Genomic DNA, 18,213 nt, shown 5'->3' on the forward strand with positions numbered 1-18,213 from the left:
TTCGAGGAAAATCTCCATGATCACCATTCCACTTGGGTGCAGGTCCAAGAATCCTTGCAACGTGCCAAGTGATAGGTACAGACTCCATGCTGACCACTGATGCCTAGCGGTGCCTTCCTACCAAGTTGGAGAGAGGGTCTAGCTGTCATCTCGTAACCACAAATTCCACGTTCCCTCACTAAAACTGGCACTGCGGTATATTGGGCCTTTCTGTATTCTCCATAGGATCAACCCAGTTCCCTACTGTCAGGGCTGGGCTCAGCCCTTCCTTCGGCTAATTACCAGCTCCTATCTCTCCACAGGTACTTAGCTGTTGATGATATTCCACTGGTCAGTCCTGCCTACTTAAGCTGTCCAGCCCAGAGGATCTCTGCCTTCACCTTAGTCAACATCACAGAGATGTTCTCCTGCATTCCTGTTAAAAGACTTGCTTGGCTGACATCCTTTCTGGCTCCAGATCCTGCTTGCTGTTTTACTACGCTCATCTCCGGCTCCCTGATGTTTGGTTTGTCTGACTATCCGTTCCTGAACTCTAGCTATGTTTCGACTACGTTTGTTCTATTTACTTTTATTATTAAACAAGTGTGATTTAACTGTACTTCTGTCTCAGTCTGATTCATGGTTTCTAACAGTAGGCGAAGGCCATGAATTCAGCAGATACAGTCAATCCACTTGTTGGTAATATTTTTTCCAGATTGGATGAGCAAGATCACCGCATGGATCAGTTTTCCATGGTGTTACAAATGCTCCTGAGTCACATGGCTCACCTGGAATCTCCCACTGTAGCTGCTCCGCTACAACCTGAGTTGCAGGCTGTCCCTGCTTCTTTGCCAGTCTCTGCGCAGGCACCCGCCTCGAGTATTACCTCTATAAGAGGTATGTCTGGTTCTGCTCCACTTCCCCAGCAATTTGGGGGCAATCCAATTCAATGCAGTGTGTTTCTCAACCAGGTTGAGATATACTTTGAGATGCTGCCCCAGGCATTTCCCATGGACAGAAGCAAAGTAGGTTTTGTGATGGCTTTCCTTTCTGAGAGAGCCTTGACCTGGACAAACCCTCTATGAGAGACGCAAAAACCTGTTGTCTTGAGATACCCTGAGTTTGTGGCCTCCTTTAAAAGGGTATTTAATGTTCCTGCATGCTCTGCTTCTGGTGCCTCATGTCCATCAAACAGTATGAGAACTGTTGCCAACTACACCTTTGAATTCCATACTCTGGCAGCAGAGGTTGCTTGAAATGAGGTCCTCTTGGCTGCTTTTTTGCATGGTCTCTCGGATTCCATCAAGGATGAGATAATAGCCAGAGATATACCCACTGAGCTGGAGAAGTTGATCACATTTACCATCCTCATTGACTCCAGACTCAGAGAATGACTCTCTTTTAAGGAGCGCTTGCAGAAGCATCCTGTATGTTTGCCTCCAAGCTTTGCAGTTCCACCCGTGCCTCCCTCACCTCTTATGCTTCCTGGTACCGAGTCGATCAGTAAAGATGAACTCATGCACTTGGGCTTCACACGCCTCTCTGCGGATGAGAGAGCCTTTAGGAGGAGGGAGAGATTATGCCTTTATTGTGGTCAGGCAGGTCACTTTTTAAAGTCTTGCCTTACCCGTCCAGGGAACGCCCGAACCTTGAGGTCCTGTCATGGACAGACCTTAGGTGGCGTTGTTTTGTCCCCAGTTATCTAGAAGGATAGCCCCCTGGTCTCGGCCACCCTTTCTTGGACTGAGTCGTCTGTTTGAAATACAGGCTCTAATCGACTCTCGGACTGCAGGCCTGTTCATTGATGCTGCCTTTTTATCAAAGCACTCGATTACGCTGCAGCTGCGTGACACTCCACTTGCCATTGAGGCTCTTGATGGGAGACCCCCAACAGTGAGCCCATGTGACTCATGAGATGGTTCCATTGTCCATGGCCATAGGAGCTCTTCACCATGAGATAATCCAAGACAATTTCCAGAAGGTAGTGAAGGTTCTGTGCACCTCTTCACTTACCTCCCTGCTGGAGGAGTACCGTGATTTTAGTGATTTCTTTGACAAAGGTCAAACTGGTAGTTTGCCTCCACACCGGCCGTATGATTGCGCAACCTTCAACCTGGTGCCATACCCCCTCGTGGCTGGGTTTACCCTTTGTCGGTCTTGGAGGATAAGGCCATGGAGAAGTATGTTGCAGACACACTTTCTCGAGGTTTCATCTGCAAATACTTTTCCCCTGATGGTGCTGGTTTCGTCTTCGTGAAGAACATGAGTGGTGAACTGAGACCTTGTATTGATTGAGACCCCCTATAATCGTTTCACGATTAAGAAGAAATCTGATTTAGTTGATTACGGAGTTATTTGACCACCTCAAGAGAGCAACGCTAGATTTGATTTGGGGGGGGGGCATACAATCTTGTGAGGATTAAGGCGGGCAATGAGTGGAAAACTGTGTTTAATACCAGAACAGGCCATTACCTTGTAATGCCTTTTGGCCATTGTAACACCCGGCAGTTTCTCAGGAATTCATTAATGATGTCCTCCGAGATTTGCTGCAGTTATGTGTGGTGGTTTATCTCGATGATATCCTCATATATTTCAAGTCCCTGGAGAGCCACCACACAGATGAATGTCATGTGCTTCAGAAACTAAGAGAGAACAATCTCTATTGTAAATTGTAAAAGTGTGAGTTCCATTGTTAACAGGTTAAATTCCTGGGTTATGTAATTTCCACTGCTGGTTTTTCGATGGACCCAGAGAAACTTTTAGCAGTCCTACAGTTGCCCGACCTGTGGGTTTATGTTCTTAGCAGTGTTTCCTGGGCTTTGCCAACTTTTATCGGAAGTTTATTCGTAACTTCTCATCTCTGGTCAAAGCCCTGACTGATATGACCAGAAAGGTCGGTAACCCACAGAGTTGGTCTCCGGAGTCCGTTAAGGCCTTTCAGAGTCTCAAGGCTGCCTTTGTTTCTGCTCCTGTGTTGGCACATCCAGATCCTATGTTACCTTTTATCCTTGAGGTTGATGCTTCTGAGACTGGAGTTGGCACCCTTCTGATTCAACATCCTACCACTAAGAGCGCTTTGCATCCTTGTGGCTACTTTTCCAAGAAATTGTCACCCGTGGAGTGCAATTACGAGATTGGTGGCAGAGAGCTGTTGGCGATCCTTTTAGCCCTGAAAGAATGGAGACATCTCCTCGAAGGTATCACTGTGCCGGTTCTCATTCTTGCTGACCATAAGAATCTCACATTCTTTTCTGAGGCTAAATGCCTGAATGTCTGAAATCCCAGAATGGCGCGATTGTCTCTTTTCCTGTCAAGTTTCAATTACATTGTCTTATCCTTACCTGGTACTAACAATGTAAGGGCTGATGCCTTGTCACTACAATTTTCCAAGTTGGAGTTGGTTCCTCCTGATCATATTCTGGCTATGGTTCACACCAGTCTCACTTCTCCTTTGGATGACAAAATTCTTGCTGCTCAGGTCCATGCTCCTCCTGAGAAACCTTGTGACCACTGATTTGTTCCAGAGAGTCTGCATACTGCAGTGCTCCAGACTTACTATTCCCCCAAGACTATAGGCAATCCTGGGAAGAATCAACTCTTTTGGGCCATTTCCCAACAATTATTGTGGCTTAGCCTACGTGCTGATATAACCACCTTCGTAGCTGCCAGTTCTGTGTGTGCTCAGAGTAAGACTCCACAACATCTTCCAGTTGGCCTCCTACAACCCATACCCAATGAAGAGAGGCCCTGGACCCAGCTGTCTATGGATTTAATTGTGGAGTTACCCAGGGGTCAAGTCCTGGGGAAAAAAGTGGGGGAACTCTTACCCAGGATCCACTCGCCCACCAAAAAAAAAAAATGATACGCTCATATGCACGAACGCTTCAAAAGTGGTATTTTTCATCCAATTTTCGTATTGTGTGTATGAAGCTTAGCTGTTAGTACATAAAAACAAAACAATCCTCAATAAACATGAATATGGTAATTCTCTGAATAATCAGCATTCATTCAATTGTGCTTCCATGGAAATGTGAGCATCATGTTCTGATATTTATTGGGGAATGTTATTTTGTATATAGAGTGTTTATGTGGTGAGTTTACACTTTTCATTGAACAGAGTTTGGATAACACCGGGTTAACCGGAAAGGTCATAAATGAACTGCTCATTATCCGGAAGAATGCTTGGGGAGATAGTGATGTGTTCCTGCTTAGGAGATGTATATTAGCTTGGGGGGCTGCAAACTCTGCAGGGCTCCAACACACACTCGCTGCTATTCCAACCCTTCACATATTTCCACATAAACTTCCCACCTGGCATTAAACTTTGCCAGGTATTGTGCTCAGCTTACCACCCCAAACTGATGTTCCTCCCACAGCTCACCTCTCTCCCTGCATGTCCTGTGAGCAGAATAGCCGATCTACCCGTCAACTAGACCTAGACCTGAATTACCCGTCGGCTAGCTGTGATTGACAAGTAGATCAAAGCGGAAGCTGTCATAGGCCCCCGACTGGCAATGCCTGAATGGTCAGGTGTGCGGCACTTACTATTGCGAGCTGTGTCGGAGGCTGCTGGTGTAGCACCTGCCACACAGCTCGCATACTTCAAAGTCTTGCAGGACATGGCTGCTAATGGGAACTGAGTTCCCGTTGTGGAAAAAGTACAGGAACTCCGTTCCCATGCGTTCCCGCAGGACTTGAGCCCTGGAGTTACCTAACTCCCAGGGCAACACAGTTATACTTATGGTGGTTGACCGGTTCTCAAAAATGTCTCATTGTATTCCATTTAAGAAGTTACCTACTTCTAAGGAACTGGCTTCCAGTTTTACTTGGGAGACCTTTTGCTTACATGGGCTACCCAAGGTGATTGTATCGGACAGGGGTGGTCAGTTTGTGTCCCAGTTTTTGCGAGCCTTTTGTGCAAAGTTGGGAATTCAGCTTGCTTTTTCCTCTGCGTATCACCTGCACTCTAATGGGGTCGCAGAACAAGCCAATCAGTCCTTGGAGCAATTCCTACGTTGCTATATTTCTGATCATCATAACAACTGGTCAGAACTATTACCTTTTAATTCTGCCTCCCGATTGTCCCCATTTATGGTGAACTATGGTTTCCAACCTTCCATATTGCTTGACTCTTTTGTTTCACAGAGTATCCCTGCATTAGACAATCGGGATGAGCCGAACACTCCCTGGTTTGGTTTGCACCAGAACTTTCGAACAGACCGAAAATTCGTGCAAACTTTTGAACCCCATTGAAGTCTATGGGACTCGAATGTTCGAAATTAAAAGTGCTAATTTTAATGGCTAATAAGCAAGATATTGTCCTAAAAAGGGTTTGGGGACCTGGCTCCTGCCCCAGGGGACATGGGTCAATGGCAATTTTTTTTTTTTAAACGTTTTTTCGGGAGCACCGATTTTAATGACGATTAAAGTGAAAAAAAAGTTAAATATTCCTTTAAATATCGTGCCTGGGGGTGTCTATAGTATGCCTGTGAAGTGGCACGTGTTTCCCGTGTTTAGAACAGTCCCTGCACAAAATGACATTTAACAGAAAAAAAGTAATTTAAAACTGCTTGCGGTTTTAATGTCATGTCTGGTTCCAGCAATACGGATGAAAATCATTGAGAAAAAATGGCATGGGTAGCCCCCCCTGCCCATTACCAGCCCCTTTGGGTCTTGTTCGGATATTAAGGGGAAGCCCGTACCCAAATTTAAAAAAGGAAAGGGCGTGGGGCCCCCAAGCCCTATATACTCAGAACAGCAGTATACAGGCGGTGCAAAGAAGACAGGGACTGTGTAGGTTTGTTGTGTTAAGTAGAATCTGTTTGTAATTTTGAACTGGTACATTTTTAAAGTGTAGCTCCAGTCAAAAAATCTATTTTTAAGCTTTTTGGAAAACATTGGGAAGGGTTATCACCACTGTATAATTTGTTTGGCCGTCCGTCTTTTTTCATCTCACTTCCTGTTGTCTCCTTCCGTTTGCAAGTAGGAGACTCTCTCCTATCGAGCACCCATGTGGAGTCAGTGACCTCATCATCCCCTCCCTCTTCATCGCATAAGGACAAGCTTGTCCCATGTCCACGTGCTGATGACGATGCACCGCGTCCACGACCAGCACTGTTGTCTCTAGACACAGAGCCTGTTTGCCCTCTTTTATTGGCTCGTGACTGTCTGCCTCTCCTTGTTGGCCTTCCAGACATAGTAATGGCCTGCAGGGAGATGGGAAAACCAGCAATTGGGTAGTATATATTGTGCTGGAGGCACACAACACCCACTGTAAATGCTGCAGATGCCTAAGAAAACACACTGTCCCTGCCTATCCTTCTCTCCCTGCACGCTAGAACACACTACACAAGGCCGCCGCGCTGGCTGCCTTATATAGTGTGGAGCGTGTACTAAACCCCCTGAGCTATAATTGGCCACAGGCATCCTGCGTGTGGCCAATTATGGCTCTCCTCGCTGCCGGCGCTGTGATTGGCCAAACATGCGGGGTTGCAGTGCACGCTTGGCCAATCATGAGCCAGCAATGCACTGCGATGGTGCCATGGCATTGTGGGCCGAGAGCGCCACGCAAATTTGGCGTGAATGGCCCATAACGTTCAGTATTCGCTGAATGGGCAAACAGCCGGTGTTCGAGCCGAACATGCATCGAACACCAAGCTCATCCCTATTAGAGAAGCATCTCTGTGGTCTTCGTTCCACTTGGGCTAATGATAGGAATAGACTCCATGCTGACCGCAGACGCCTGCCCTCGCCTTCCTACCACATTGGGGACAGGGTCTGGCTCTCATCGCGCAATCTCCGACTTCATGTTCCCTCACGGAAGTTCGCAACTCGGTTTATTGGGCCTTTCCGTATTCTACGCAGGATTAAACCAGTGGCTTACGCATTAGACCTTCCTTCTAACAAGCGTATTTCAAATGTATTTCATGTCTCCTTATTAAAACCTTTGGTCTGCAACCGCTTTACCATCTCTGTACCACATTCTCACATTGAGAACCACGAGGAGTATGGAGTACAGTCCATTGTTGACTCCCATATGTTCCGTTGGTGAATACAGTACCTGGTGCAATGGAAGGGGTATGGTCCGGAGGAAGGCTCTTGGGTCTCCTCCTCAGACGTACATGCCCCTGCCCTCCTCCATGATTTCAATAGACATTTTCCCCTCAAGCCTGGTGGTCCTCTGGGGGGCAGGGGTTGCTGAGGAGTGGCTCAGCCCTTCCTTCTCTGAGCTGGCTGCTCAGCTTTCGGCTAATTACCAGCTCCTATCTCTCCACAGGTACTCAGCTGTTGATGATATTCTGCTCGTCAGTCCTGCCTACTTAAGCCTTTCCAGCCCAGAAGATCTCTGCCTTCGCCTTAGTCAACATCACAGAGATGTTCTCCTGCATTCCTGTTAAAAGACTTGCTTGGCTGACATCCCTTCTGGCTCCAGATCCTGCTTGCTGTTTTACTACGCTCAACTCTGGCTCCCTGACATTTGGCTTGTCTGACTATCCATTCCGATTCCTGAACTCTGGCTATGTATTGACTATGTTTGTTCTATTTATTTTTATTATTAAACAAGTGTGATTTAACTGTACTTATGTCTCAGTCTGATTCATTGTTTCTTACAATTCTAACCTACGCTTTAGATCTTCCTTTCAACATGCGTATTTGTAATGTATTCCATGTTTCATTAATAAAACCTTTTACCACCTCGGTAGCACATTCTCTCCTGGTTCAGGTTGAGAATCATGGGCAGTTTCATAGTTTCATAGTTTCATATTAAGGTTGAATAAAGACACCAGTCCATCCAGTTCAACCCGAGTGTCTACAATTGTCCCTATCCCTGTACTTTACACACTCACATTGGTCCCTACCCACAATCCAAGGTCCCCATTCATATACTAGGGCCAATTTTGGACAGAAACCAATTAACCTACCTGCATGTCTTTGGTCTGTGGGAGGAAACCGGAGTACCCGGAGGAAAGCCACGCAGGCACAGGGAGAACATGCAAACTCCAGGCAGGTAGTGTCCTGGTTGGGATTCGAACCAGCGACCCTTCTTACTGCTAGGTGAGAGTGCTAGCCACTACACCACTGTGCGAGATACAATCTATTATTGACTCCCGTAGGTTCCGTGGGCGCATACAGTACCTTGCTCATGGGAAAGATCTCAGAAACCATGAATCAGACCAAGACTAAAGTGCAGTAAAAATCACGCTTGTTTAATAATAGTAAAAGGTAAATGGAGTAAATGTAATCAAAACATAGCCAGAGTTCAGGAGAGGCCAGGACAGGAGATCAGGAAACTGGAGAATCAGCATAGTGGAACAGCAAGCAGGATCAGGAACCAGAATGGAAGTCAGCCAAGCGAGTCTTCAACAGGTACACAGGAGAGAGTCTCTGGATGTGTTGACCAAGGTGAAGGCAGAGATGATCTGAACTGAACAGCTTAAGTAACCGCAGGACTGACAAACAGGATATCATCAACAGGTGAGTCACTATAGAAAGATTTAGTGCTGGCAATTAACCGACAGCTGAGCAGCCTGCTCTGAGAAGGAAGGGCTGAGCCCAGCCCTGACAAAAGGGTACGGTCTTGAAGAACACTCTTTTGTCTCATCCTCTGATGTACATGCTCCTGTTCTCCTCCCTGCTTTCCATAGACATTTTCCCTCAAACCCGGTGCCCCTCCGAGGGGGAGGATTAGTTGAAGAGGAGGTACTGTCAGGGCTGGGCTCTCAGCAGCTCTTTTCTCTGTGCTCATCCTGCTCAGCTGTCAGATAATTGTCAGCACTGCCTTGTTCATTTCTTTTGTGTCTTCGCCTTGATCAACATATTTGGAGATTCCCTGCTGTGTTCCTGTGAAAGTCTTTGCTGGCTGATGTCCCTTCTAGTCCCTTCTAGTTCCTGATCCTGTTCTTCTGCCTCTGACTACGCTGATCTCTGGTTTCCTTATTACTGTCTTGTCTGACTACCCAGATTGGCTTCCGATCCCTGGCTAAGTTTTGACTACGTTTTCTGATCTGTACTATTTTTACAATTACATTAAAAGGTGTGATTTTTACTGCATTTCTGTCTCAGTCTGAATCATGATTCCTGACACAATTGTGCTAATTATGAACTCAGATTTGCTTGTTGTACATGCAGGCTGCATTCTACATCTGGTCAGAGTGGGATGGTATTCAGGACAATGGTATCATGTTGTCCTGTCTGCCCCATGGCTTCAAGGTTCAAGTTGCACTAAAATTAAAATATTTCCTAAACCCATATTTTGGACTACATCCGTACCTGATCAGTTTAGATATTTGAAGCAGAGCTAAACATTTATATCCTTTACAGTTATGGCCCAATTTTAGCACCTATTTAGATCTGCAGTTGCATGGTGTTGCGCACGTGATCAACTATGGCTCCATTTATTTGAGGGCTTGACACTTCTGCCGAGAGCTGATATAAGCACACTTAAAACTGCGATGGTCATCAACAGAAGCCTGTTTTCAATCTAATTATTTTGTAAAACACTTAAATCAGTTGGTTTAGTGTTGCTTTAAGTGTTTGCTAAGCACAAGATGTGTGGATAAGGGGGTGACCTCTCTACCATTGGCAGTGACATATATACCATCCACCAGTGACCCATGGAACAGTGTTACTGAATGTTGTTAGCGTTGTTGAGAGAAGAAATATTTTCTTATAGCCATAGCCATTTTATTTATTACTAAGTACTTTGGATAAAAAAACATGAAAATAACAAACCTTGCAAAACAGCAACAAGCCCTGTTGTCACCCCAGAAATGATGTCACTGAGAATCCATTCCTTGAATGTATATTGTGGAACCCAGGATATAATTGGAAAAAAAGTAAATGCAATTCTCTTTGCTTTCTGAGCAGAACACCTATGTATGAAGACAATAACAGTTTAACTATTAAATGTGTTTTTTTGTGTACTTTGAACCATTTGACAACATAAATGTAAAGAAACCTACAGAACACCAAAAGTACCAATTACATTAGGCTTAAAGGTATCTGGTCATTGAAAAAAAAAAAATGTTTTACTTGTATACTGCAATAAATACTAGTGTTTTTTTTTCCAATAAACCTGGGGATACATTTATAATAATTTAAAACAGAGAAAAAGGCCTGTGTTAACACACATCACTAAACCATGCAACTTTCTACTTAAAAGGTAATGCCCCTTTTTAATAAAAAAAAAGTGATATAACTGTTACACAATCCTTTTTTGAAATTTAATGGCACTAAAATTACAATTCAAACTGTAGCTGCAGTAGATGATTTGAGTAGATGGCACAACATTTCTGAAACGTCTTTGTTGTAGCCACAATACCCATAACAACTTTTTACACTATATAAATGTAAAAATATAATTATTAGGTGCTTCCCCAGGGTTCTTGGTTTGAGCTAATGATGCTTACAAATGAAGTTACCCTACTGATCTACCATTTCAACTTGACGTGCTCCAATTAAATTAAAGGAATGTTGGTAAAGGGCACCTAAAACCCTTGTATCCTATGCAGCTAAGGAAGCTGCCATCTTAACCTGAAGTCACCATCATGGGCTTTCAGTTTGGTTGCGGCTGCACAAGCAGCTGTCTCAGTCCCACCAATCATATATGCCCTGAATGTAACTGTCTTGAGAAATGGTTACATTAATGGGTTTACCTTTGCTTTATTAGTCCAGAGAGTATCAAGAATAAACCAATGATGTAAAGAGAGGGAGAAAGGCTAGTGATGTGGGCAGGGCTGGGACAAAGTCACCTAGAGCCCAGGGCGAACATGCCAAACTGTGCCCCCCCAAAGATGGATGAGCATTATATGTCAGCAAAAATCTCCCCCAGCACAAATTACCCCCCCCCCCACCATATCATCTCCTCTAGCACAACCCTCCTAAATCAACACTCTTAGCACAAATCCTCTTCTCCCATCCCCCTCCCAACACAAATTACACCTGAATAACCACTCCTAGCACCCTCCCCAATGTCCCCTCCTAGAGCAATTCTTACCCCCTGCTGCCCCCAAATTCCTCTTCCCAACAGAAAACCTCTCTCAATCTCCTTGTGGTACCACCTCCACCTAAAATGATATTACAGTGCCCAGGGCATCTGTCCCTCCTGCCCACCCCTTGTCCCGGCCCTGGATGTGGGACTAGGACAGCCTGCTGTAACTTGTTGTCTAGGAGCTAGATCACCATCTAGCTACTGATGGGGAAGTCCTGCTCCAGATTAGCATGAGCTGTTGTCATTAACTACTTTAGCTCCAGAAGATTTAACCCCCCCCTTCCTGACTAGGCCATTTTTTGCTATACGGCACTGCGTCACCTTAACCAACAATTTCGTGGTCGTGCGACACTGTACCCAAATAAAATGTATGTCCTTTTTTTCCCACAACTAGAGATTTCTTTTGGTGGTATTTGATCACCTCTGTTTTTTATTTCTAGCACTATAAACAAAAGACAACCAAGTTTGAAAATAAAAAACACAACAATAGTCTCTACTTTCTGCTATAGAACATATACCATAAAAATAAAAAAAGTAAATTTTCTTCATCAATTCAGGCCAATATGTATTCTGATACATATTTTTGGTAAAAAAAATTCTGTATTCTGATTGGTTTGCGCAAAAGTTATAGCGTCTAAAAACTATGGGATATATTTATGGAATTTTTATTTTTATTACTAGTAATGGCGGCCATTAGCGACTTATAGCAGGACTGCGATATTGCAGCTGACAAATCGGATATCTAACTGACAACTTTTTGGGGACCAGTGGCACTAATACAGTGCTAAAAATATGTACTGTCACTATACTAATGACACTGGCTGGGAAGGGGTTAACATTAGGGGTTATTAAAGGGTTAACTGTGTGCCTAGCTGGTGTTTTATTATAGTGAGAGGTGCTTGTACTAGGGGAAGCCATAGATCTGTGCCCCTGCTTTCCAGAATCCATGCCTTCCTTACTGACAGAACGGCAATCTGCCTTGTTTACACAGACAGATCACTGTTCTGCTTGTGTACAGAATAATCAGTGGGTGCCGGCAGACATCGGGTCCGTGGGACCCACTGATCAGCTTTCATTAGTGGTAGGTTGACTAAAGCACATAAACCCAAGGTAAGTATAGTAACAAAAGTCCTAGTTGCAATCTCGGAACACCCAATAAAAGGATAGTATGCGACCGATCTAAACTACGTGGCATGTTCACCAATTCCAGGAGCGTGGCAGACAAGATGGGTGAACTAGAGGTACTGTTGTACAAGGAGGATTTGGATTTTATGGGAATTTTCCAAGACCTGGTTCAACAGTTCTCATGATTGGCTGGCAACCATTTAAGGGTATACCCTTTATCACAGGGATAGAGAGGGTAAAAAAAGGGGAGGGGTATGCCTATATATCAAGAATAATTTACAAGTGAATGTGAGAGATGACATCACTAAGGGAGCTAGGGAGGAGCTGAAATCCTTATGGGTAGAGCTCCAAAGCGATGAAGCTAAGGGGAAAATATTACTGGGAGTATGCTATAGGGCCCCTAACCTGAGGAAGGAGGGGAGATGGATCTCCTATCACAAGCTGGATTAGCAGCAAGGATGGGGAGTGTTATCATAATGGGGGATTTTAATTATCCGAACAAAGACTCGGCTTGCAAATTCCTAAATGTCTTGCAGGACAATTTCATGGTTCAGATGGTAGATACACCAACTAGAAATAAAGCATTACTGGATCTACTGATTACCAACAACACAGACCTGGTCACGGATGTGAAAATACAGGGCAATTTTGGTAACAGCGATCACAGGTCAATTGGCTTCAGTATAAATCACCCAAATAGGAAACATAAGACACTGAATTTCAAAAGAGCCAACTTCCCTAAACTATGAACTTTGTTAGAAGGCATGAATTGGAATAAAATCTTGGGAGAGATGGGTTTACTTTAAGAGCATATTAAATAAGGGCATTAGGCAATGCATCCCATTGGGTAATACATTTAATAGCAAACAAAAGTCCTGGATGGCTTAACTCCAATGTAAAAATGCACATAAAAGCAAAGGAGGCCATCAAAAAATACAAGGTTGAGGGATCATCATCAGCATTCAGACTTTATAAAGAATGCAACAAGAAATGTAAGGGTGAAATTCGGGAGGTTAAGATAGAACACGAAAGACACATAGCGGAGGAGAGCAAAAAAAAATCCCAAGAAATTCTTTAAGTATGTAAACAGTAAAAAAGGAGGACAGACCATATTGGCCTCATAAAGAAAGAGGAAGGACATCTGGTTACAAAGGATGGGGAGATGATGAAGGTATTGAATTTATTCTTCTCCTCAGTCTTCACTGCATGGACCATAGGGTGAGTACATGGATTTAAAACTGGCTACAAGGGTGAGTTTAGAGTGTGGTGATAAAAGGGGAGTCCTCGGAATTGTCAGAGGTGGGTAGTGGGGTGCCCCAGGGTTCTGTGCTGGGACCAATCCTATTTATTGTGTTCATAAATGACTTGGAGGATGGGGTAAACAGTTCAATCTCTGTATTTGCAGACAATATTAAGCTAAGCAGGGCAATAAATTATCCGCAGGATGTGGAAACCTTGTAAAAAGATCTGAACAAATGAATGGGGTGGGCAACTACATGGCAAATGAGGTTTAATGTAGAAAAATATAAAATAATGCATTTGGGTGGCAAAAATATGAAAGCAATCTATACACTGGGGGAGAAGCTCTGGGGCAATCTAGGATGGAAAAGGACCTGGGGGCCCTAGTAGATGATAGGCTCAGCAATGGCATGCAATGCCAAACTGCTGCTAACAAAGCAAACAGAATATTGGATTGCATTAAAAACTCCAGAGATAAAGCAATAATTCTCCCGCTCTAGAAGACTCTGGTCTGGCCGCACCTGGCGTATGCTGTCCAGTTCTGGGCACAAGTCCTCAGGAAGGCTGTACTGTAAATGGAGGGATGGAGCGAGTACAAAGAGCGGAAACTAAGCTAATAAAGGGTCTGGAGGATATTAGTTATGAGGAAAGGTTGTGAGCACTGAACTTATTCTCTCTGGAGAAGAGATGCTTGAGAGGGGATATGATTTCAATTTATAAATACCGTACTGGTGACCCCACAACAGGGATAAAACTTTTTTGTGGAAGGGAGTTTAACAATACACGTGGCCACTCATTAGAATTAAAAGAAAAGAGGTTTAACCTTAAACTACATAGAGGGTTCTTTACTGTAAGAGCAGGAAGGAAGTGGAATTCCCTTCCACAGGTGGTGGTCTCAGTGGGGAGCATCAATAGTTTAAAAAAAACTATTAGATAAGCACCTGAACGTCCGCAACATACAAGAATATACAATGTAATACTGACATATAATCACACACATAGGTTGGACTTGATGGTCTTTTTTTCAACCTCACCTATGTAACTATGTATCACAGTGGAAGTGAGCCGCCGGCAGCTCATGCTTGCACTCGATACCTGGAAATTCAGCGCAGAGCGGTCACCCTGTAGCTGTAAAAGTTCTATAGGGCAGTCGGCAACTGGTTAAAGGACACATAAAAATGCGAGAGAGAGAGCGAGAGTAGAGTAGGGACAGGATGTTGCCTATGTTTATCTATCTGGATTACATTTATAAGATAGGAACTGATTTATTAAAACATGTAAAGCTCAATTCACAAAGCTAAAACACTAGGATAAAGATACTTATTTTTTTTTAAAGTGACAGGTATTTTAAGTCGAGATCAGTAGGATTTGAAAATTACACTCATATGACTAAAAATATACATACTTATCCTGCCTATGTGCCTATTTTTAAAAAGTGACATTCGTTTTCATCTTTGTAATTACAAAATTAAAGTCCTGGCTAAATGAATGATTCTTTCCTAGTGTGCCGCCACTCTCAGATTTCCTCTAACTCTCTACTTTGTGGGTGAGCTTTCAATGTCCTCACTTACAATGCAGGTCCTGCATTATACATGGTGATATCAAAGTGCAACCAAATAGATGTGATGGCAAAGAACAGCGGTTTGGGGTAACAGTCGCATAGAGAGGAGGAAGTTTGTGACAGTGAGAGATAAGGAAGGCAAAAGTACTTTTCAATGCTACCCTAGGCAAAAACAAGCATTTAAACTTTGCAGTACAGGGGGAATCCCTAATGCACAGGTAGTCTCTTTTTATTTCCCCAGATTTCTAATTTAATTTTGTGACGATATTTACTTACAATATATAATAATATAATGTACACAAAAAAATATACATGCAAACATTAGCTCTAAATCTATGTTTTCTATTTTTACATAAACCAAACAAAAGCAATATCTTTAAGAAATAAAAGAAACCATTTCAAGCTTAGGCACACATCACACAAATTCCTAGACCCACAGCCAAAATGTGCTTAATGGTAGACTTGTGCAATTTGTTTTGTAACAAATCAAATTCGGAAGAATTTTGTATCTTTTGGTCATTTAGATGCATCTGAATGTCCAAATAAAAAAATGACGAATTTCAACATATACGAAAGAAATTATAGCGGATATAACAAATTAATTCGACATGATTCGGTAATTCGTTAAAGATCTAATGAAACAAAGGTCAACTCAAAGTAAATCTTACAGTCCAATCAGCTGATTAATTTTGGGCTGGAGGTTGGATTACTGGCAAAGTGCCTTCCTGAGAACTGAGTGAGAAGGGTGTTCTATTGTATTTGAGCAGAGGAGAGGAGATATTGTCATTGTGTGTGTTAAAAGATTCAATAAACAAACGACTTTCCAAACTACGAATCATTATCACGAATATATATACATACATAAATATCGAATTTAGACTAAGACAAATGAAATTATAGCGCATATAACAAATTAATTAGACATTCGAGATTCAGTATAGAAAATATTGACACTCTACAGAAATAACAAATTATCCAAAAATGTATTAGCGCAATATAACGAATATAACAGAACGAAATGATGTATTTTACAAATGACAACGCACCGAAACTAAAGTAAATTTTCCCTTGTGCACAAGTCTACTTAATGGCACCCGCATGCATCTGAAAATGTAGCAGGTACAGCAGCCCATTCCAATAAATTGCACTTCAAACGTGGCATACAGGACTTGCAATAGTGTTAACCTAGTCTAAAATTATATTATAAACATCATCTGTGGTTTTTTTCAGTGTTCAGGATAATACGAGTCCTGATAAAACTCATCAAATGGAAGTTCTATGCATTGTTTTTTATATTAATAGTTTGGCTGGAAGTTTTTACAGTATGAGATCTTGGTGGTTCAATATATACTGCGCTGTGGCGATAAACTTTATCAAGCCGCCGACACAGCTTCTAGACGAGAAAGCGTGAAATAACAAAAGAAAAATAAATGTGTAGCGCTATAATAAAGACAATAAAATAAAAATATACGAATCACCATATAGATCATTCAGATAAGAGAAAAAGATTATTCACAATGTTAGTTAAACATCGTAATCAAAGTCATATTTAAAAATTAGGTAAACATCAAAGTGTACATATAAGTGAGAAGATGTATAAGTGAAAACATTTTTTCACTTATACATCTTCTCACTTATATGTACACTTTGATGTTTACCTAATTTTTAAATATGACTTTGATTCCGATGTTTAATTAACATTGTGAATAATCTTTTTCTCTTATCTGAATGATCTATATGGTGATTCGTATATTTTTAATTTATTGTCTTTATTATAGCGCTACACATTTATTTTTCTACAGTATGAGATCTTCCCTTACCTTTTTTCATACATGGACCTATGAATTTATAGAGTGAAATGTAAACTGGGTAAGCATAGTTTATCAAATGTTATTATATTATAATTAAAATGGGACAATAAGGATAATACTACACAAAAGCAATCTTTGACCTTTCTTAGTAATAAGTGATAAGTGAAATCCAGTGAGTGAATTCCCTAAGAGGCACACAAGGGTGATTGACCCAAAGATGAATGAAGAAAGGGAAAAAGATTAGGAAATACTGAAACTGCTAGGTAATGTTTTTCATTTTTCAGTGCATTACAAGAAAAAAAAAATCCAGCGTAAAAATCAAAAAAAAATACAAAAGAGAAAAGAAAAAAAAAACATTGTTTATATTGCTTATATCTACATATATTCGTTCCTAGTAGACAAAGATTTTTTATTCACAGTATAATCAAGTGTTACTTGCCCACATGTCCTCTTTAAATGGTCTAATACTGAGGTGTGATGTCTGTCTACTATTTCATTCTGTTCATGGAAGCCATCGTCTGAATAGATGGGTCTGGCCACCAAGTATTTATTCTCCAAAGGTGTGTTTACTTTTTCAGCTGGAGGTTCTTCTGTAGAGTTGGCATTTCCTTTTCTGAATCGATTCAATGGATTGTTCCTATCAAACCAGTTTCGGATGTTGTTCATTTTTGTAGCTCTATGATAGAAAAAGAAAAGACAATGTAAATAGATGTAAAGTATTGAATTATATGGGGAACCTATTTTCCATAGTGGTAATTCAAGGTGACCAATAAATAAATAATAAAATAAATATACAAAGGATTCTGTACAATTATTCTTTTATGAAAGTTCTTTGAACTAAATATGATATGCATATACACTTTATGGGATATTTCCCGTGATATGCATATTATTGGCTGGTAGTCCTAGAGGGTTTCTCTTTTTTTCTTATTTTTATTTTTATTTTTATCTTTATTTTTAATTTTAATTTTTTTATTTTTTATTTTTAAACACATTAATTTTTTATAATATCAATTTTCTATAAGTAATTTTGGTTAATGTCTAATCCCCAATTTTTATTTTTATTTCAATTAATAAAAATTCTTTATTTTATATATATATATTTTTCCTGTTATATAATAAATTCCAATTCCGATCTGAATATATCAATTTCAGTTCTGGATATATATATAACTAGAAGGGAAAAAAAAGGAGGGAAAATAAGATGTTCTGTTTGGGATTAGTTTTACCTGGTTTTAATATTCGTTCGTTTTTTTAAATGTAAAATCGAATTTTCCGTTCGGGTAGGTAATGTAAACCTAAGATCTGATCGTTCACAATATAGCGGACGGTGTGTGGAGGGAATATTCGCATACCTGCCCTTTTTGTTATTGAGATTTGCCCTTACTTGATATGGCCCTCAGAAGCTCAGAGTGGGGCGGAACCGACTATCTGTACTGTTATTTAATGCGGTGAGTCAATACGCCGCCCGTGCCCCTGGAAGACGTCAGTTGTGACGAAACGGCGTA

The 18,213-nt window shown here is 41.7% G+C and overlaps 1 protein-coding gene across 1 annotated transcript in view; it reads right to left on the minus strand.

Annotated features, from left to right (window-relative positions):
- LOC143962763 (chloride anion exchanger-like) overlaps positions 1-18,213 on the minus strand; it is a 177,162-nt gene that overhangs the window by 137,149 nt on the left and 21,800 nt on the right. The window contains exons 2-3 of the mRNA XM_077472197.1: positions 17,145-17,381; positions 9,712-9,851 (exon numbers count right to left, since the gene is read on the minus strand). Coding sequence (XP_077328323.1) covers positions 9,712-9,851; positions 17,145-17,381 — 377 coding nt within the window. The remainder of the gene's footprint in view (positions 1-9,711; positions 9,852-17,144; positions 17,382-18,213) is intronic.

The sequence above is a fragment of the Lithobates pipiens genome, unplaced genomic scaffold (genome assembly GCF_037356315.1).
Source record: "Lithobates pipiens isolate NorthernLeopardFrog02 unplaced genomic scaffold, aLitPip1_a1.2 Scaffold_8, whole genome shotgun sequence".
In the NCBI taxonomy this organism is placed as follows: domain Eukaryota; kingdom Metazoa; phylum Chordata; class Amphibia; order Anura; family Ranidae; genus Lithobates; species Lithobates pipiens.